General features: G+C 36.7%; 1 protein-coding gene across 1 annotated transcript in view; it reads left to right on the top strand.

Annotated features, from left to right (window-relative positions):
- Positions 1 to 3,245: 3,245 nt before the first annotated feature.
- The window catches only part of LOC131030489 (uncharacterized), a 103,448-nt gene continuing 84,197 nt past the window's right edge, over positions 3,246 to 22,496 (top strand). Inside the window, exons 1-2 of the mRNA XM_057961327.2 lie at positions 3,246 to 4,445; positions 5,196 to 5,306. Coding sequence (XP_057817310.1) covers positions 3,881 to 4,445; positions 5,196 to 5,306 — 676 coding nt within the window. The 5' untranslated portion in view covers positions 3,246 to 3,880. The remainder of the gene's footprint in view (positions 4,446 to 5,195; positions 5,307 to 22,496) is intronic.

The raw sequence follows: 22,496 nt of genomic DNA, 5'->3' as shown, positions 1-22,496 counted from the left end.
AAGCCTAGGAATAGGGTGTTGAAACCTTAAATGCAAAATGTGTCAATGAAGTGCTAAGTAGATCATCAAAATCTTGTGCATGAATTGTATTCTTGTTCACGACACTATTCATGCATTGTTCATGTCACTGTAGCACCCAACAATGTCCAACATGCAACTCAATGAGTTTGACATCCAAACTCCTTCACAATATTCAAACCCTAGCAAAATGAATAATAGAAACACAAAAGGTACCTTACAACAACAATACCTTCATTTCCATAAATGTGAAACACAAGTGAGATATACCCAAATGATATCTCCAACTGACAATGGGTTTCCATCCATTGCCTCCAAGCTCAAGGGTTTATGTCCTCAAACCTGTTGAAAGCCAAAGCTCTCGAAATCTCCAAGAGAAAATAATAAACCAAGCATATATATAAATGAGCTCTTGAGAACCTTTTATAACTTTTTTGGGAGAGCTCACACACTTTCTAGCCAATGTGGGATAAAAGATATTTTTTCCCCTTAACATTCATGTCTCCACATACTTTAATAATAAGAACTATTAATATTTAAATTACTTTCCCTTTTAACTTAAGTTCCCACATCAATAAAGTTAGATATTTTAATTTAACTTTATAACTTAACTTTATTGATAAATTAAAAAATAATTGCAAATGATTATTAAAATCTCAACTCAATATCATCAATAACCATTAACAAGATATTATTCATGAACCACTGATGATCCTGACCTAGCCCAACTCACTTATTATAAATAGAAAGCATCCCAAAAACACATCAAACCACCTTAGAATCGCTTGTAACTGAAACTGCCTAGGCCAAATATCATCAAGATCCCTTAAAAGTCCTAGTTAGCCTACACAACCATGAAGAAATAGGCTAATGACAACATCATACAAAGTGTGCTGGAAAAGGGGACATTACATGTGTATATAGAAAATTCTTATGATAAATGTTAATGCCATGTGCCGGTTTAGGTGGATTTGTAGGTAAGATTGCACGAGAAGTAATTACTTTATTGTTTTTACTAATGCATCATGATAACATTTAGTTATTTGAAGGAGAGCTATCATTGACATTTTACAAATGGTGTATAACATAATGCATATAAGCCATGCAATCTTGTAAGAAAAATCTGGTATGAGTTGAAAGGTGAAAATTATAAGATAAATATGTTCTAGCGTTAAGAGCAAGACAAACCATAAAAGCACATGACAAAGTATGGAATGATGTATAAGATATTTTATATGTATCAAGCTATTATTTTGTGTCACCAACTTAGATATTTCTAAAAGCATTTGTTAAAGTACCATTTCACATATATGATCATAAGATGAAGATAATAAAGATCAACCAACTTTACATTGTCATCTCCAATATACATAGATTTATCATCAATGTTTAAAAAGTACATGTATTAGAAACATCATTTATTGAATCATCACCAAACAAGGAGCCACTAACCACATTGTGTGAAGGATCGGATAAAAAATACTCGTCATTTAAGACACTGTCACTAAACACATCATTAACGGACCATGAACCAATGGATAGAGACAAGGGACCATTATGATCCACACAAGGATCACAAACTTATGCAATTGTAAACAAGGTGTAACATGTAGAGGTGCATAACCATCATATATATAAGCGAAGTTGAAACATGTGTATCCATCAAATACATATCATTATTCTCCTTAAGGAATGATGAATCAAAAGACGAACATGCAGGGGAATCCATATATGTAAGAGGAGAATTATCACGAGACATAAAAAGAATATCGTCACTAAGTATAATAACATAATGTGGGCCAAGATCCCTAGATACACCACTTGAAGATAGGGCTATATTATAATCATCATTTTTCATATAACAAGCATAATCACCGTTAATTATATAGATACATGAAGTAAATTCATATAAGATGGAAGGAAAAGTACTAATAAGGTCAATGGAAGAAGGGAAACTAGAAAGCACAGAACCAATTCACTAAATGAACATGCAACATTATCTATATGAAAATGGATGCAATATCCTAAAGGATGAACGAATAAGAGGTAATGAAGGGTGAAAACACCTTATAGTCCTTAATATGTGTGTGAAGCTAGTCCAACATAGAGGCTCACAAGGTTCTATAATGAAAGATACATTAATCATTTAAAATGGGTAAAAGGAGTGATAAACTAGAGCAAAACCCTAGGAAAAGGGAAAGCAAAACAATGATGCTCTAAAAAAAATTTATAAATGTGAAAGCAGAGATAAATACTACCAGAACCATCATATATGAAACACCAAAGTAGAAGGATAAACCTTAAGGCCAAACCTCAAGGGTGTAGGATTGATTGGGTTCACTAGAAAATAGAGATAAAAATATACCTTTCAAAATATTTAATGTTGAATAATTAACTTTAGTTCAAAACCTAGATAAATAAAAAGTGAGATTTAATTAATTGAACAAATTAATGCCAATTGAGTTAGTATATAAACACACGGTAAATTATAGTGAGAGAATTAGGGTTTAGATACATTGGATGTGAACTCGCCCAATAACACACTGTAACATAATACTAGAAACTAATGATGAGATCATATTTGTGACCAAGAATTAGATGATTGGATCTCAAGAATGCAACGAGCTTGGGACATACTTAAACAATGATCTCCTCCTAAATTTATGATCTTGCTTATGCTAAATTTTATCTCCACTACTTGCAAAAAACATTTGTCTAGTGCTACTTGATGTAAGAAAAACAACGATGACATTAAAAACATTAATAAGCTTGTTGCAGTGTTTTCTGGATTTGATTGTGTGAATATTTTTTTTTACCAACTTTTCAGATCAAACACCATGATCCATCATTGGGATAAGATAGCATGACTCAGGTTTCAGATCAAACACCATGGTCCATCATCAGGGTAAGATAGTATAAGAAGAGCCATTCTATCTTACCGTGATAATGGATCATAGTAAGATAATATAAAAAGAGTCATGTTATCTTACCGTGATAATGGATCATAGTATTTGATCTGAAATGTTGATAACAAAAATATTCACACAATCAAATTCAAAAACTATTTCTGTAAAAATTAAGATAAAATCAAATTAATAAATTAAAAAAAAAACTAACTTCAAACAATATAGCTTAAAACAATGGGGAAAATAGTTGGCATATGCTTTTTATCCTTGAAAAAGTATTTGCATTATCCTGTAAATTAGTGGCACTTCATTCTTTGTTTTTAATGAAATGTTACCTCAGTGGACCCAAATACTTATCTTTCATGGGGTTCCCACCTGTCTGTTGCAGAGGAGTGCCCATCAAAGTGATTTGAACGGTTGCCTTTCCGCCTTAGAATTTCTCCATAAGCTTTTAGTATAAAGAAGAGGCCATACTTCACCGGTAAAGAGAAAACATCCCCGCAAGTCGACAGCAACATTTAAAGCCCATTGGATTTGAGTTTCGTATTTTTAATTAAGAAAATCTCGCAGTATTCCACCTGGCTTTGAACTCTCTCTGTCTCATTTCTCGTTCTTATCTCGACCACAAAACCCAAATCATTGAGAAAAAATGGCAACTACTTAAACGATTTCTCGAACGAACCATGAAAAATTCCACCCTTTCTTTTATAGTCCTCAGTTTCTGCAAAATCTTCAGAATCCGAGTTACTAAACAGACTTAGGTAGAAGATGATTCCATTTAAATCTTTCGACTTATCAAAATAATCAGTTAATTGTTGTCTGACATTTATTCATCACTGGAATTGTCAGTGAATGAAGTACATCAGGAAAAGTCGTAGACACGGGTTAAAAGTTAAAAGAACTTTATATTTATATTATTTGGGCAGAGCGGGGGCATTGTTATTATTGTTCGGGGAATGGATGCAGCAAGGCGGGGGTCGAGAATGGTGATTGATCCGAAAGTCCGTCAGGTGGGGTTCGTAACCCCAGGAGGCAGCGAAGCACAGCCGAAGCCTCACACGGCAGCGGAGGCAGCAGCGACAGAGGCGGCGGCGGCCAATTCACCATCGCCTGTAATGATTCCGCCCCCGCGCCACGCGCCTGACAACGTTGGCACCCGGGCGGTGCCCATGCCCGTGCCCGGGCCGGTTCCGACGATAGTTGGTCACTCGGACATAACGATGCTAGCGGGGAGCTATAATCCTGGGGATTCTGTCCTTGGAACGTCGCCCTCCAGCAGGAACGGCACGGAGCGTGGCTACATCACTCTTTCTTCCGAGGACATGAATGAAGACCGCATTTCACCTCGCTGGATTGCCACGGATTCGAACCCTAGTCACAGGATGCCGCATGGAGTGGCGTCTGTACCTAGCAGCTCCATGGACCTTGCAACCATGCGGGCATCCGCCGCTGCAGGGTCCTGTGTTGCCGCTGCCAGCCTTCCTCCGATCGCCACTATGCCGCCCCCAGAAAAATTAGCCGGTACCTTTTTCAATCATATTATTGATTTCATTTGTTTTTCAAATGACATACTCCTTTGAGTTATCACGCAGGTTACCTAACCACTTACATTACAAATTAGAATGCAAATGTTCTTCACAGATAATTGATCCCTCATCATCTTTATCATGCTCTCAACAACAGGTCATTATTTCATGCAATACAGAATATTTGTACACCGGGAGACGTTCTCCTACATGTTCTGTAGTTTCCTTGTAACTCTGAGCTAGCAATATGGCTGGAATGAGTAGAATAAGGACTAAAAATTGGTGCTGCATGCATTGAATTTAACTGGCTTGGATTGTTTGTTTTATTATTTATGGAATGTTTTTCGCCTTTCTACAATGTTGAAGAATGTCTAGAATTGTGTCTGAGAAGGATATTGCATTGTAAATTATGAGTAAGGTTTCGTTTGGCTTTTCCGTGAATTGGGCAATGCTATGGCTGCATTCTAAAGATCTGTAAACATGCATCACGCAATGTATTTAATTACACCACTGAATTGTTTTATTTCCAAATAGTGTTAAAAAATGGTTAGTCATGGTTGAAAAGAAAAGGGGTTTTGAATTGCAGTGATTAATTAATTGTTTTTTATTGGTATTTGAATAATGTCAAATAATGGCCAAAATTAGGGCTAAAAGGGGTGGAGCTATTATATACTTACCGTACTTACATTGTTAATTAAATACTGAGTAGAATAGGGCTGAGAAATTCCTGAATGTTTGGGTTCAGGAGGAGAAGATGATTCAAAGCAAAAGCCCCTGAAGGAGAGGACTTCAAAAGCTGAGAGACGAGCACTTCAAGAAGCTCAGAGGGCAGCAAAAGCTGCTGCAAAGGTGACAGGTACTTCATGCTATTCCTTAAATATTTGAAGGGTTTTAAATTTTTTCATTCAAAGTCATGGAAATTCTGGTATGTCGTTTGAATTCACATCCAATGCTTGTAATCATAGTTCAAAGGTTTGGCCTTAACAAAAACTCAGCAGGCCTAAAGTTTGACTCGGATTGGGGACTTGAAAAAGACTCGGTGAATTTTCCAAACATTAAAACCATAGTTGAACTACTCGCCAAAACCAAAAACTTGCCAAGCCCCCCCCCAAAAAAACTCGGGAAAAACTCGGCCAATACTCAGCAAAAAACTCGAGAACTTAAAAAATTGCTTAAAATTAATTAGAAATGCATTTTTTTGCAAAATTCAATGAGAAGATGTATCCAATGAGTCAATAAATGAGAACACAAAAGAAACAAGCTGAGTTTAGATATATTTAAACGCAAAGTGGGAACAAAATCACATCCTAATGAGAAATGCTGATGGCTAGAAGCAAAATAGTAAATAGTTTTTGTAGAACTAAAAGTAAATACATCAATACAATTACATCTTCCTCTTCCCAGCTTTAGTAAAAACTAGGGGAGAGGTAGAACTAGAGGGTCTAGTCCTAGAAGTTTGTTGTGGGTGTGCTGCGTGACTGTGCCTCCTCGCTCGGTATGACTAGCTTAGGCTGTGGCTCGTACTCCATCTTGGATGTAGCTCTGCCTGTAGCTCTGCCTCATCCTCCTCATCCTCCTCAATGTCATCTAGTGTCAAACCAAATCCACCCCCTTCCTCCTCCGTAACTTGCCTCTTCAAATCATTGATGTCATCCTTTGTAAACAATGAGGTTACTCCTATGCTGTCCAATCACTGTAAGGATCTATACCATCCAAATCAATCGGACCAGTTGGTGCTTCCTCTACCTTCCTTATGCGCAACCGAAGATTATATTGCACAAAGACAAGGTCATTAAGGCTTTTTTTGGCTAAGTTGCTCCTCTTTTTCGTGTGGATAGCCTTAAACAAGCTCCAATTGCGCTCACAATTGGATGAACTACATGGCTGACATAAGATTCTGAGGGCAAAATTTTTGAGATTTGGGGTATTTCCACCCCAACTTTGCCACCAAGCATTTGCAAAATAAAATTAGGTTGAGGGTAGCACCAATCGCGAGGGTCTGAGGGTGAGAAAGAGAGGGGTAGAGATAGGTCTGGACCTTGGGGGAGAGAGGAGAGAGTGAGATGGAGAGTGGTAGAGAGGGGGATAGAGGAAGAGTGATAGGGAGATAGATAGGTCTAAAATTCGGGATAGATAAAGTGAGGGGGATAGAGGAAGAGTGATAGGGAGATAGATAGGTCTAAAATTCGGGACAGATAAAGTGAGTGAGATAGAGAGATCAAGAGAATGCTAATAGGAGCCTACTGATTACTGAATTTGACTAAGTCTAAAAATTTAAAAGATCTTCCAAAACCTAGAATTTGCATTATAACTCCTAGAGATCTGAAACCACTCTCAAACATCCTGTCAATATATACATGAAATATACTTAAATGTTATATTTCATGTATATATTCTGATGAAGAGAATGAGACTGACTTGAGAAAAAAAAAAAGATAATTTTTGATATGTGTGGGCCTTTTTTTTTAGTGCAGCCAAGTTTTTCTTGGAAACTCGCCGAGTTTTTGCGAAAAACTCAACAGAGTTTCTTCTGCGAGTTGAAGTCATAAATACTCGCCAAGCAAAAAAATTCGCAAGTTTTTGAAAACTCGCTGAGTTTTCGGCGAGTAGTCCATCTATGATTAAAACATAAGTTGTAAAATAATCTTAAAAAAATGCATTAATTGAATTTAGAGAACTCATAAATGATTTTTCCTTCATTTGTAGATCAAAAAACTAGTTCAATAAATACCATAGTTTTTCATTTCATATGATATGTCGATATGAATAAACATTCCATATTCAATTTCAACAAATTTCTTCTCCGGCTAATGCTTCTGAATGGATGTACTGGCATGCTTGAACTGGATGATAATGATTTCTAAGGAACAATACATCCTGAGCCTCAGGCATATCACATGCATCCAATAAAGCCCCTATTGATGTCTTGTCTCCTGCCTCCTCATTTGCTGCGAAGTCTGCTGCCCATTCTGCTGACACCCTCCCCAATTCAGTAATCTCATCAACAGAAAACACGACCCCATATCCTCAACAAACCAATTTGAATATGAAATGATGTCATCTAGGTTACTCATCTGACATGTTTCTTGCCCCTCTGCATTTTTGGCACATAGACAAAGGTTGTACCTCACAAAAACAAGGTTATTTATTTGCTTTTGAGTTAACATGTTGCACTTCTTCATGCAAATTATTTCAAATGTGCTCTAATTGTGCTCACACCTAGAACTGTTACAATGTTGGCACAAAATGCTGATGGTGAAGCATTCAAAATTAGGTATTTTTTGGTTAAAATTCGACTATGGTATGTAAATTCAACCCAAGAAATTGACCTTAATTATTGAAGTACTTTAAAGTTTAACCTGCACACACATGTTGCTGAGAGTACAAAAAACAACGAATACAATTGAAATCAGAATTATTTGCAGTTTGAAAATAAAATCTTATTATTCTGAATGTGCTGTTATACAAAAGTGGGTACCCAGGGTTTATTAAAAAAACCTCAAGCTTGGGCACACTAAAGCAGGAAAAAAAGCGCTTTCAATTAGAGTCTATTTTGTTTTATTTGTTACATAGAAACTCACTTAAAATCTAACAAAACAAAGCCCCTACACACTAGAATAAAACATAAAAAAACAGATTCAAAGAAGCTAAAATAAGTGCCTAGAATCAGGAAAAGTAATTATAAGTATGAATTATGAAGTTTTGTGGACTGGTACAACAACTGGTTAGAGGATTGTATGGCTGATGCAAGATGAATTATAAAGTTGGGCGGTCAAAAAAGAAACTCAACAGTGATCCAAAGTGCTGCAAACCCCTCCCAAATGCTGGCACCACACTATAGAAGCCTGAAAACAGCAGATCACGCCTCAATATATGATAATAAATGTTGGTCTCAGCACTAGGGTGATGCCAATTGCTGTTCAGTGCTTTGAACAAATCCTCAAATTGTGTGAAATGGCTCCTAACTGCTGTTGCTCTTCAATAGTGTAAGAAATATGCAGATTGCTGCACCCCAAGCAACATAAATCTGCCCTTGATTATCTACAGAAGTCTTCTTTGAGGGCTGATTCTGAATCACAGCAATTTGGGGTGATAAATTGAGGTCAATAACCTCTGAAACAGCAATGGAACCACAATGCAAGCCCTTAAAATATCTGAATTATGCTAGTGGTCCAAGAAAAATCAGCAACTATTTGCTTGCAAATATGGATCACCTAAACCTGAAAGTTCGCACAAATCTCCATTTTAGCTCAACACGCAAATCCTATGTGGAATTTGCTAGTGCCTATGATGAGGGCTTTTGTCCTCATCTCAAGAGAAGAGAGCCAAGAGGGTTTTTGTCCTTGGATTTAAAATTGAACACACAACCCACAATGAAAATGCTGAATGAAGTTTTGATAATAAAGTGAAGCTAAGATGACTTTGATAGGGTGTCTTGGATCCTCTACCCTAGGTCCAAGAGTGGATACACCATCCCTCTTGGCCTCATGTGGCCTGTGCCATCCATATGAGGTAGCGTACCCAGTGAGGTATCTCACAGCCCATTCCCCCTCATCTTGCCATGCCTTTCCTACTTCCTATGATTGGACTCCTTGGTGTGTTGATTCAATATGATAGAGGGATGAGGTTATTCACAATAGGGTGCCTTGAAAGCCCATCTCTTCTAAGCCCAAAGGCAGTACCCTGTGTATCCCCTTGGCCTCATGGGACCATTTGGTCACCACCATGAGGTAGCGTACTGTTGGTGTAGTTCTTATGCACTTTCAACACAGCAAATGTGGGCAATTTTGCTGTTTGGGATAGACTCAAATGGCTTGATGTGATTGCTGGTAATCTAAGGGGACTTACGTTGTACATGAATGTTGCTGGAACGTGGAAATTAACTTGACTAACAAAGAAAGACAAAAGAGATGAAGGTTCAGACTTCAAAGAGACTAATTTAATCCTAAGATCAATGATAACAATGGATCATGCTTGAATGGACAAATTCTTTAAACCGAGCTTTGCTTTGCCATGTTGCCAACAATTACACAAAACCGATGGAATCTTCCAAGGGAAATGAAAGGTTTTCATATCATGAACATTCATCCAAATACTCAATACATTGGTGCAACTTGAATGAACATATCCATGATTGAACTTGGCATATTTTGAGGTTTAGGCTAACTATGGACTGTAATTGAAAATCATCCAACCACAAATAGTATGAACCAAGGAACTATCTAGCATCCATACACTACTCCATCATAATCAATGAACTTTAACTAAGATTGAAAAGTAGAAAGAAACCATGCAACAAGTTGAAATAACACCCAATGATCCACCATAACTTCAATGCAATCAAGTATTTATTCCATCATGTCTTTGCAACAATCTCTTGTCTCCTCCTACTCTACTTCTACTTACTTGGTCCTAAACTATCTACCACTAATCTATTTTTTTTTTATCTCTCACACATGAGAAGGCAAAAGCCTTTTATAGAGCTCAATTACAATTCAATGGCCAAGATCAATTTGAAATGAATAGCTGAGATTACTAGATAAAACCCTAATTAGGGTTTGTTACAACCACTTTCTCATAACTAATGAGAAAATTATAACGTTTTGAATAACCAATGAGAAAATAGGAGCCATTCAATATCTTTCACATGTTGAGTTTGGTTCATTGCACTTGGACAGGCTTTACTTGAAACCCTTTGATTGGTTGATTGATGATTGGGATACCTCCTCAACTTGCCTTGTAGATTTAATTCCTCGTCATGAAGAAGTTTTGATACCTTAGGCAATATCTCTTGATACTCAACATTTCCAATTACCTAATGTGATGAAGATGCTGGGACATATTCCCAAATCGCATCATCTTTGGATGATCAAGTCTTCTAACTTTGATTATCTCTTCTGAAACTGTCTTTCCTTCTTGATCATTCTTGCATTTTAATCTCATATTTGGGAATTTTTCTCCTTTGTAATGCATTTCATCCTTGATTCTTGCTTTAGTCTTAAATTCCTTTACTTGATGTAGGGATACCTTTTTGTTGCAATTTTCTCAACCAGGATCACCGCTTTGTATTGACTCCTATTCTTGGATTTCCGAAGGAAATTCAAAATGATTAGAACATTTTCTTCATCTTCATCGTGTCTTGAACTTGTCGCTCCTTGGTGTGGAATCTTTTGTGTTCACCATCATTCTGAGGTTTTCTTTATGTTTGAACTAATCCTCATCTTCACTTTGATCTTGTGCTTCTTGAACAATTCTCCATATTGATGAGTTCTTTCTTTTGATTTTGGATTTCCAAAGGAAATCCAAGGTTGATGTAGAGTCTTTCATCTTTGAATGACTCGATCTTCTTGAATGTCTTGATGAAGTGTAAGTCCTTCTTTGTTCCATTTATGTTGGAAGTATGAATGTTGTCCTTCCATGCATTGTGGAATCAGCTTTCCAACCAGTTCCTTTAAACTTGAACACCTTGAGATATTCCTTTTTGTGGTTGAGTCTTTCTAGTTCCTCCTCCCATATTCTTTGGTGCAGACATGGTACCTGTACGAAGCTTGAAATTAAAGACTTTGTAAGGCAATTAAAATAGAGAGGAAAACTAATTAATTCCATAATTTCTTGCGTTTTGATTTTAGTTATGAATTCCAGACATTTTGACCTCCAAAAATCATAATTTAAAACTATGAATGCTCAATTTTAACAAAATCTGGAAAATGGAATCCTAAAACCTGATTTTCACCTTTCAATGAGGTCTGATCATAATTAGAACTTGGAGATATCAGCCCACTATGTTTCTGAAAATTAAATTTCAGACCGAAAATCTGGAGACAAAGAGGGAAATTCTGTGGTTTTGCTCTCAGAATATGATTACCAAGGCTTGAATATATGTCTGAACTTCTTTGCTTGCAAAAGATGAGGGCTTTGTTTGGTTGATCAGCCCTTCTCCCTCTGGACTTCAGACTGTTGTTGCAAAGTCTTCTTTGAGCAAAATCGAACTTTGTGCATTTAAATGATTACTGCTCTTCTCTTTTATAGACTAGTAAGCCATCTCTCAAGAAGGTTGACTTAGGTGTTTTTTTCCTTTACAAAAAAAAAAAAACATTAAAACTTTCATCCTCCCCTCTCAAAGGCGACTTGTGAAGAAGTTTTTAATTTTTTTGATTTTCCTTTAAAGCTATTTGCAAAAAACAATAAAGTTTTTAATTCCTTTCTCCAAGCGATCTACAAAATAAAGCTTCTAATTTCTTTCCTCAGGTGACTTGGGAAAAAGTTTGCTTTACTTGTTTTTTCATCGCTTTGCTCCTTTCTATGAAATCGACCTCATGAAGGAATTATTCTTCTACCTCTAAGTGGATTTTCTACTTTGCTCAAATCTTCTTCACTCAGGAAATTTCTCTTCCAAGTGAATTTTTTTTTTTTTTTTCATTTTACCTCACAAGGAATTTTCAAGGACTTCGAAACTTTTTGCTCACCTGTACTTGGGAAAATCAGACCTCAAGTGGATTTGTCCTCTTCACCTTGTGGATTTTTTTTTTTTTTTTGAGGAGGTTGGACTTCATGGTCTTAACACGAATTTCCACTTCTTTGTTTGGGCGGGATTAGCACTTTCAACTGGATTTTCCTTTTCTCCTTGGTGGATTTTATGCCTTAACAAGATTTCTTACTGAGAAGGTTGGACTTCATTTGAAACAGGATTTTGTCATTTCCTTGTCCACAATAGCAACCTCTGACATCTCCCAAAAATAGAAACTCCTAAAAATAGAAATTTCTCAAAATAGAAAAAAGCAGCTTCCCCAATTGACCAATTAGAGCCAAAAATGACACTTTCTAAAAATAGGAAAAAGCAACTTTTTCTAAAAATTAAAAGTCATCCAAAATCATCCTGGAAAATTGCGTCCTTTCTCATTTGGCCTGTCTGAACACATCTGCATATGACATGTTCAAAGCCTTGAAAGACATGTTTGAGATTAACAACACAAGCAGAATCCTCACACTTAAAAATCAACTTTCTAATATTAAAATGAGTAAGGAAGAGACTATCACTTCATATTTTATGAGGATAACAGAATTAAGGAACCAACTCTCATCAATTGGTCACATTTATGATAATAAGGAGCTAACTATGATAACTCTAAATGGGCTCCCTATCTCATGGGAAAACTTTAGACAAGGAGTTAGTGCTCGATCCAAAGTTCCCAAATTTGATAGACTAAAAGCTGACTGCATTCAAGAAGAGTGTAACCTAATATAAAGAGGAATCATGAAACCCGTTGATGAAGATGTTCAAGTTCTAGTCTCTAGTTTGAAAAGGAAAAAGGACAAAAAGACATATGGTAATCGATCATTCAAGAAGCCTAGAAACTTCTCTAAAGTACAATGTTTCATATGTGACGAATATGGCCACATTGCAAGAACTTGTCCTCTCAAACTTAAACTACAAGCTTCCCTTGCTGAAGTCAGAAATTCAGACATATGTTCAGAAAAATATGTTCTCTAGAAGAAACTCAAGATATCTTGTGATTGAGAGGGAGCTTACTAATAAAGATTGAGCACTTCTGAGGTAAAATTGTAAATATTGATTATTATTATTAATACTAATAATTGTTGTATGGGCCCTGTGTAAATCATAAGGAAGTGATGACTTCCAAATGATTTCCACTTGTATTTTTTGAAGTTATTGGAAGGTGACGATCTTACAATAACTCAAGATTGTGGATAGAATCGCCGACCGAGGCAATCCACGTAAGAGCTTGTGGGTAGAATTGCCGATTGAGGCAATCCACGTGAGAGCTCATGGATAGAATCGCCGACAGAGGCAATCCACACAAGAGCTCATGGATAGAATCGCCGACTGAGGCAATCCACGTAAGAGCTTGTGGATGGAATCGCCGACTGAGGCAATCCACTCAAGAGTTTGTGAATAGAATCGCTGACAGAGGCAATTCACATCTTGAAACTATGGTCCCAAGATAAGCATCATACAATTTATGAATATTGCTCCCAATATCTTTTATCCTCCCTAGCTAAGAGGGAGTGTTGATGATTTATAGCTTTAGTCGGATAAAATTAAATGTTAAATTGGCCTTAAGGCCTTCAACATTTAATAATATATATATCATTCTAATCACCAATATGCACATTGCTTTCATTAATTATTTATGTTTAGTTAGCACGTATTATGTCTTGTTTGCCTATCGGTGATTACACATCTCACCCCCTCATTTGGTATGCCACCCCGATTGAGGTCACAACCCCTCACCGAAATTGAACGAGTATTTATCTTCTATCGGGGGCAATTGCTAGGTGGGTGGTTGTGAGAGACCAATACTGATTGGACATATACGTCATAGGAGAGGCTGATGTAAATTTAGTGTATACGATATAGAGGGTTATGCTGTTCTCTTCTAACACATATATTTGTTTGTGGTCTGCAGAAAATATATGTGTGAAGTCAGGATATTACAATTGTTGTGTAATTTATAAAGATCATTTGCTGTGCATCTTCACCCAACAATTTATATATAAGCAAATTGATTATACTAGAAGGATCGAGTGACTGAAGGAGGAATTAATAACCTCAACAGTTTTCAACGCCTTTTGGGAGTCTTCTACCTTGCTGATTTTTGTGATTTCGGGTTGAATGCCAAGCTGTTTTTTCTGCAACAAGGAATGTGACGTGGTGGCTTCATTATCTATTTATAGAGCATTTCGGGTCATCTCTTGTTCATTTATTCTTGTCTAGGGCATTTGATCAAGCAAGATTTCGGGTTTCTATATGATCTTCCCAAGTTGTTTTGCTCTTTGAATACAACTTGTGAAGTTGCATGTTTGTTCTCCACACTTGGAGTTAGCCTTCCCAAACCCGAAATTGAGCTTTGACCCCACTTTTGCAGCTCCTTTGTCTCATTCATGTCAGTCTTGTTTGCACACACGATCTATCAAACCAACAAATCAAGGCATGGACATTGTTTTATAACAATATCATCTTGAATAAGGTGTTATGGGTTCTTCATCAATGAACAAAAGAAGAGATACAACATCAATTCATGGATGCAAATCATTGAATGCTTTCAAGACAGATATGGTCATAACAGGAAAAGAGGAAGGCAGCCCTTTCCCTCTTGAAGAAATGGTGCTACCCCAAGCATTTGAAAGGTTAAAGTTCACTGGTTAAAGACACAAAGACTATCAAGGGTGCAAGTTCCTGTTCCAGTTCAAGATGCCATTTACCTTGATCACAGAGTGTCTTGTAGCAGCATGAAGATTTTCAAAACAGAGGATGATGTAGTTAGAGTCGTGTCTTCGGAGACATAGAATAGTTTCAATTATGCATTTGTAATTTTGTTTTGACAAGTTACATGTAAAAATAAGTTTTGTAATTGCAAGTGTCACTTTTACTTGCATTTTTGTAAAATGTAATTACATGTAAAACAACTACAAGTTTAGTTAGATTAGGACTGTAGTTGGAATAAGTCATGGTGGTTGAGAGAATTTCTCAAGCTAGTTGGAATCCTCCCTTCTTTTTCTCAAGGCTCTTCTCCTATAAATACTTGAGGAGGCCTATTGTATTATTTATCTTTTGGCAATGCAACAAGGCTTTGCCAGTTTGTATGTACACTTTAAGACTTTGAGCTTAGTTGTAAATCAGATTGTAGTCAATTAAAAGAGGCAAATTGCTTTCAAACTTTGTATTGATTCAAGGTGTTATGTGACGACATTTTTTGGTAATTGATTGTGAGTTTTGAGGTGTTATACAAGAGGGATTCAAGCTCAGCAGACTTTGAGCTGCTTATTGCATTTGGAGTTCTAGATTGGTTTTAAGATTTGATACTATAGACTTTGAGCTGCTTGTCATGTTTGAAACTATTGTAGGACGCTCAAACAAAAGGGGTAACTTGCAGACTTTGTGCTGCTTCTGCTTTTATTTTCTATGTTTGTGCATAAGAGGTGCATCATGTAGTTAGACTTTGAGCTGCTACATACTGTGCTTGGTTACCAGAAAATCATCTAAAAAGGTTGATAGGAGGGTAGATAGCTGAAGACTTTGAGCTTTTTTTCTGTTTTCCTGTCTCGGAGAAGCTACATAGGACTTTGTGCCTTTATGGAAACTTTGCTTCTTTATTTGGTTTACTTCATTAATCATTTGTGCTTTCAGCTGTAATTCTTTTCTGAAAGAAGAGAAAAGAATAAGTGTCTTTTTTGAAAAAAGAGAACAAGACAGAGTTTCTTCCAGATTTAGAATAGATTTAGAGTTAAAGTTTATTTTTGAATTGTTGAAGTAGAAAGCAAAGGGGGAGCCTTCCTTGAATTAGGAGAGTTTTATACTCACACTATGGCTGAAACCACAATTTTGTACATCCCCCAGGTGTACAAAATTTTCAACCAACAAAATTACAATAAAATGGACACATGTCCTCCTTTGAATATTTGACCAATAGATGACGACGGTAGGTGCATTGGAGTTTGTGCCCACATGTAGTAGTTATCCTTGATGGATGAGTCAGGTACATTGAATCTGGATGCCTTATCTTAGAATAATGTGATTGGATAAGTGATGACTAGGCACCACCTCAACTAGTTGATCTTTGTAACTCATCACAAGTTGTAAATGAATGAGGCATATCTCTTGATACTCATTTCATCCTTCATCTTTTTGTCTGGGAATTCCACCTTAGTGCTGCATTTGTTGTAGATCTTGTGATGCTTATGCTTGACCCTTCTTGCCTTGAATGCATTGATCTTCATTATATAATATTATTTTCTTCATGTGGTGGAAATCCTTCATTTTAAGCCTGGAGTCTTCTTGTGCTCCCCTTGATCTTTTCTCTATTCTTGCCTTATAGTCTATGATGATGATCCCATCAGCTGCCTTGTATGAGCTTGAGACTTGAAGTACTGCAATGTCTTCCTTGGGCTCGTCTTTGCTTATGAGGTGAAGTCCTGACCTTCTTCATCTTCCTTTGCATGTTCATCCTTGCATCAAACCTGGAAACAAACATAATTTGAATCAAGATATTGTAAAAAGTACTTACTCAAGCTTCCTATTACCTTCTCTAAATCTGGAAATGAATTTTCTGATCATGGAAACATCTGATTTTAAGTCTGATTTTTCCTTTTGACTTAATTTTTCATTAACTTGAGTCTGATTTTGCATTGGTTTCAGGTGGCAAAGGAAGTTTGTGGATATCATAGGGCAAAGGGAGTGATGTCAATGCCTTGGTTGAGCAAAGGAGGTGGTGTCAATGCCCTGGCTGGGCAAAGGAAATTCTGTCAATGCCTTGGTTGGGCAAAGCAAGTAAAATCCTTAAGTCGCACATTTGAAGAGTCAATGGAAATCGCTCAATCCTTAAGTCGCACTTTCAGCATAGAAAACGAAATCATTTGATCTTAAGTGGCACATTCAAGGGGCCAATGGCAATTGCTCAAACTTCAAGTCGCTCTTTTAGGGGGTCAAAGGAAATCACATAATCCTTAAGTAGCTCTTTTCAAGGGGCAGAGGAAATCACTTAATCCTTAAGTCACACGTTTAGATCCTCAAAGGAAGTGAAGCCCGAAATGCCCAAGTCACACATTGGGAGCTGGATTGGAAGTAGAATCCCTTAGTTCGCTGATCAAAGCATCAAAGGAAATGAAACATCTTAGGTCACTGATTGGAGGAGGCAAAGGAATTGATCAAAACCTTAAGTTGCTGATCTAGGCAATCAAAGGAAGTGATCAAAATGCTTAAGTTGCACTATTGGGGGGTCAAAGGAAGTGCCAACGCTTAAGTCGCACATTTGGGGGGTCAAAGGAAATGATCAAAATTTCAACTTTGATAACTTACTCATTTCTCCTTGAGCCTTTTCATGATGATTTGGACTTCCAGCCCATCCTTCCTTTCAAAAGTTGACTCTAAAACAATTTGCCTTAGCTAAATTTGCATTTTATTTCCATTTTTGCAAGCTAATGATGATGGTCATCATGAATCATTCATTTCATAAACCTTAAGAACTAATTGACCTTACTTCATCCTAAAGAGAGAGACATGACGTGATTACCTCCTGGCTACCTAAGACACTACACCTCGTCCAAGTGAAAGGTAATAGCTAAAGACTCTACAACTATCCTAGAAAGAAGAAAAGAGTGGGGGTCCCCATTTGCAATGGGGCGATGTGTGTAAACTTCACAACACCATCTACTCCATTCCTGGGAAAGTTCGTGGAAAGTTTAGATCTGTTTAGGACAGATTGGAGGGCAAAGTCAAATTGGAAATTAGTGCCAACACTTGGGGTTAAATTGCCACAAATAATATTAGAGTTCGAGGCATCCAAGATTGGGGTAGTGGTCCCTTTAAGGACAGTTTATTGCTTAATAATCTAAGAGAATTTGATAATTTTTGAAATCAGAATTAAGGACAATTATTACTGAACATTGCCATATTTCAGGGAGAAATTGCTGTTTTTTGTGGTAAGAAATCACAGCCCTTGTAGGTATTTTGAATTACCAATCATTGCTGGTAAGGGTTTGGTGAATTTGTGCAAAACAAGAATTTTTTGAAAGAGGATATTACATGTCGCCTACATGCTCCATTTTTATCTACTTTGAAGTTAGGTAGCACATGCACCATTTCCTTTAGGAGAGGTAGAGCTCCATAGTGCAAGTGGCCAAATCAACTTGTAAAAACTTCCCTCGCTAATATCTCTAGCCAAGATTTTTTGATCAGGATCATGGCTGTGATTTCTAACAATAACTTGTAGACCATCAAACTCAACCACACACTTCAAATCTGTCATGGCTGAAACTAAAAGTATATTCTTTGTTAATCTAAGAACATGTAGAGTATTGTGAGGGTCAAGGATATCACCAAAAGTCATGTTGTAATATTTTAGTCCCAATAATAAGATATGTGGCATCGTCACTAGTCTCTACTTGTATACCATTCTTATGCTCTCAAAGTTTACTAAAAGCTTTCTTATTAAAGGCCGTCCTAATGTTTTGCTGTCCACATACTACCCTACATCTGAAATAGTGCTAGTGGATAAGCATGCTGTCATTGAGAAGGTTGTGTTGAGCTTGGATGAAATCTTATACATTGCTAAAGCTTTTGCACTCCATACCAACTGCTTTGGCTTTTGTTGCTTGCTTTCCCCTGTTTCTTCTCAGGACACTAAGAAGCATAGTGGCCATTCTTTTGGCATTTGGAATACTTGATATGGCTCAAGTCTTTTTTCCCATGTTGATAAGAATTTTGAGTCGTCCTTTCCTCTCAGACCTTTCCCAGGCCCTTTTGGAAACTTATTGGGTGGATGGCTCACTCTGAAAGAAGTCTTGGGTGCTCCTACATGTTCTTCTGCCTCTTGCAAAGTTTGGGTGAGACATTTAGGCTTCTTGGCTATTTTAGTTGGGGTCGAGGTGTCTTAAGCCTTAATAGAACTTGGTTGACCAGCATTAGGATTTGTTGTATTTTATTGATTAGAACTTGGAAGAATGTTCCAGTTATTGTTCTCAACTTCCATAAGAGGCTCTTGAGGCTTAGAGAACCAAGCATCTTCATCGAACTTAACTTTTTGCTCATTAATATTTCTTTTTGTAGTGAAACACAGATCTTGTAAGCCTTGTAAGACTCATTGCATCTCATAATTTCAAGCTAGAGGTTTCAAACTTGGTTCTATTCTCTTTGGCACATGAATTCAAACACCTTAAAGTGTGAAACGTTAGGTTTCTTCCACTGAAGGCTCCTTTTGCAGGCTTGTCCTTCAACATTTTGTGAGGACATCTGTTTAACATGTATACTGTACAGCGGCATGCTCGAGCCCAAAGAAACATTGGCATTTCTAAATCATGAATTATAGACTTAGTAGTTTCTATTATGAACCTATTCTTCCTTTGGGGAACCCAGTTTTGTTGGGGCTTGTGAGGAACAGTCAACTCCCTCTTGATCTTTACATATTTAAGAAAAGAATCAAAGTCCATGGAGATATACACACCTCTACTATCAGGCCTCAACACCTTAATCCTAGGTTACCGAATTGGAAAGAAAACAGGTTGTTCCTAAAATTGGATTCCAAATTGAATTGCTTGTGGATTCAACTAGGTTCGGTTATACTCATTTAGAATCAACAAAGGACAAACTTCAGTCACTCTAGGCTTGATGTGCTTACTTGAAGGTGTATGTCATGGTTCTAGAAGATGGAAAAGATTTTGACACATTTTTCTTTACTTATTAACCACCAAAAAGCCTAAATGACATCATTTCACTCATTTCATGAGTTTATTGAATTGTAGGAACAAGGAAAGAGCCATCCATGCTAGAGGAATAACAACTACAATATGTAATAGATTGCCTTTGAATTGCGACTCCTATTGGATACACTAGTGCTAAAACCTAGCGCCATGGCATGTCCGCCCCTCTCCCTTGTGTGTTCTAGTGTAAATTATCCTATTGATTGGACCATTTAGCGTAGTATTACCGTGCATCAAGTGTCTATAGGCTGTCCTACATGTCTGGCCTAATAAAAATGTATATCAAAACTCAATAAACATAAAATTAAGTGTGCTCTTTGGTGTGATTAATGCTTTCTCCCTTATAGATTGAATTAATAGACTGCAAATTAGTTTGTACGGATATATCTTTAATGTACCCAGTCCGTCCTCCCAATATTTTCTGTACTGGTGTACTATACCTGTGTACCCATACTCGTGCTCAATTCTGATTCCTCCCAATCCTTCTACTTGGTTGACTTTCCACAATTGCTTTGAACTTTTGAAATTTCTTAAGAGACCTTGTCATTAGTCTCCATGAAAATAAATAGAGGTTTTTCTCCAAGAAAAATCAATGAAGAAAACATAAATATTTTTGGTAACAAAGTTGCAGCCATAGGTCCGCAAATATTTGAATAGATTATAGCTAGAATTCCTTTTGACTTGTGGTCATTGCTAGGAAAATAGTCTTGTTGTGCTTGCCAAATGCATATCCCTTGCATACACCAATCTTTCTACCTTGAAGTCAGATACACAATATCCTCAAAAAGAGGTAGAACTCCATGGTACAAATGGCTAAATTTCTTGTGTCAAAGTTTGTACAATTTGTCACTGTCATGTATCAAGGCTACCTACTTGATCAGATCAGCAATTAACTTATAAAGACTTTATTCTTGAATATTTTTGGCCAATACTTACTTGGATCTTGGTTGTGATTTTTGATGGATCATTGACATCAAATAAACTCAGAAAATTGTCTCTCTCCGTAAGACTTCACAATCTTCTGATGAGACCAAGACTAACAGCAAAAGAAGAAAGCCATCATCGTTAATTTGTTTCTAATCTACAAAGCAGTGATTCAGATGATAATGAGATTATATAAAGCAGCAGACAATTTTAATAACATAGGCAAGCTATTTATAGAGAATGGCGACTATTAAAACACATTTCAGTTGCAGTGATTATCATTAAAGTGGTCATATTAATGAACAATAAAGCAGCTATGTGATTATAAAGAACAACACAAGGCAGCGACTTGATTAATTACATGAGATACGATTTGTATAGAGGTAACAGACAATATGGTGTAATTCAGTTAGTCAAGCAAATACAAAGGACAACGATTGTATTAGAAGTTAAATAAAATATAAAGATAAAAGAGAGCAGTGCTTGTATTAGACAACATTAAGGCAGCAAACTAAAGACAAATACACAGCATTTAAGAGGTGTAATACATGTTGTGAAGGCAGCCATCTTACTATAGGAAGAGGTGCGATTAAGTGAACAAACAAATAGTTCTGAAGAGGCACGTCCACTTTCTAAAGAGCAATCACTCCCAAGAGACGTCTCTCTCCATAAGACATTAAGTTATAAAATGGAAGACTATGATGAGGAGAGAAAACAGGGAGGAATAAATTTTACAAGGATCAAGGAATCAAGAAAGAGAGAGAGTTATAATCTGCAAATGGAGGAAGATTGATCAAGTAGAAATCTGAATAAATAAATCATATTCAGCATACAGTCCCTGTGCATTATATAAGTGATTGAGTATGACGACTGATGTGCTCTTGTTATCTGGTCTTCTATTTGATAGGAAGTAGCAAATTTATAACATATTGCTTCTAATATATATATATAAATATGTATAATTAATGATAATGAAGATTCCTTTAAACTTTTATCCAAACTACCATTCCATTATGGAGGAGAGGTAGGGTGTATTAGGAGAGCAAGAGGCTTGAGGGTCCATATGAGCTAGGTAACCCCGGGTGGTGCTAGGAGTGCTGAATGGTGGGTGTCATTCCGTGCTCTTGGGCTTGGTGGACAACCTCAAGGCGTGTCAGGGACATCGCAGGATGCTTCATAATATGGATAGGTTATTAGGGGAAAGCTTAAGGAAATTCCGCATTTACATTATGAATATTATTGAGTTGATTAGAATCCTATTTCTTTTTAACATTGTTGAAGTATAAGTATATCTATCTTGTGATAACTAACAGTAACCTGACTGCAGGCTCTAAATCAAGGTATTTAGCTGACAAGTTACATTCTTGAGCATAATTCAAACCCTATTTGGGAATTCTAGGGCAAATTGAGTTAAGAGCCAGTAGGGGACATTGTAGACATACCACTGGTAGAACATCAAGGTTAATGTAAGACCTATTGACAAATTAGAGAGATTTTCATGTAATGGTCTCAAAGGAGACGTGCTTAAATACACCAAGGAGTGCCTTGTTTGCCAACATAATAAAACAGAACATCTCTTTCTTGTATGGTTATTACGGCCAATACCAATCTGGAAAGTATATCTATGGATTTCTTTAGTGGACTCCCTAGGTCACATGGTACAGATTGTATAGATGTGGTAGTTGATAGAGTTACAAGTATTGCCATTTCTTTGCCATATCTATGAAATTTAAGGCACCTCAATAAGTAAAATTATTTTTCGAAGAGGTTTTTAGATTACATGGGTTGCCAAAAAACATAATAAGTGATAGAGATGGTCCCTTAGTATGTTCTGATAAGAACTATTTCATCTAATAGGAATTGAATTATCACTAAGTATCGGTTACCATCTACAGATTGATGGATA

Source organism: Cryptomeria japonica, chromosome 2 (assembly GCF_030272615.1).
Source record: "Cryptomeria japonica chromosome 2, Sugi_1.0, whole genome shotgun sequence".
Classification (NCBI taxonomy): Eukaryota; Viridiplantae; Streptophyta; class Pinopsida; order Cupressales; family Cupressaceae; genus Cryptomeria; species Cryptomeria japonica.
The sequence above is the reverse complement of the archived record's forward strand: the minus strand, read 5'-3'. Positions and strand labels throughout refer to the sequence as shown.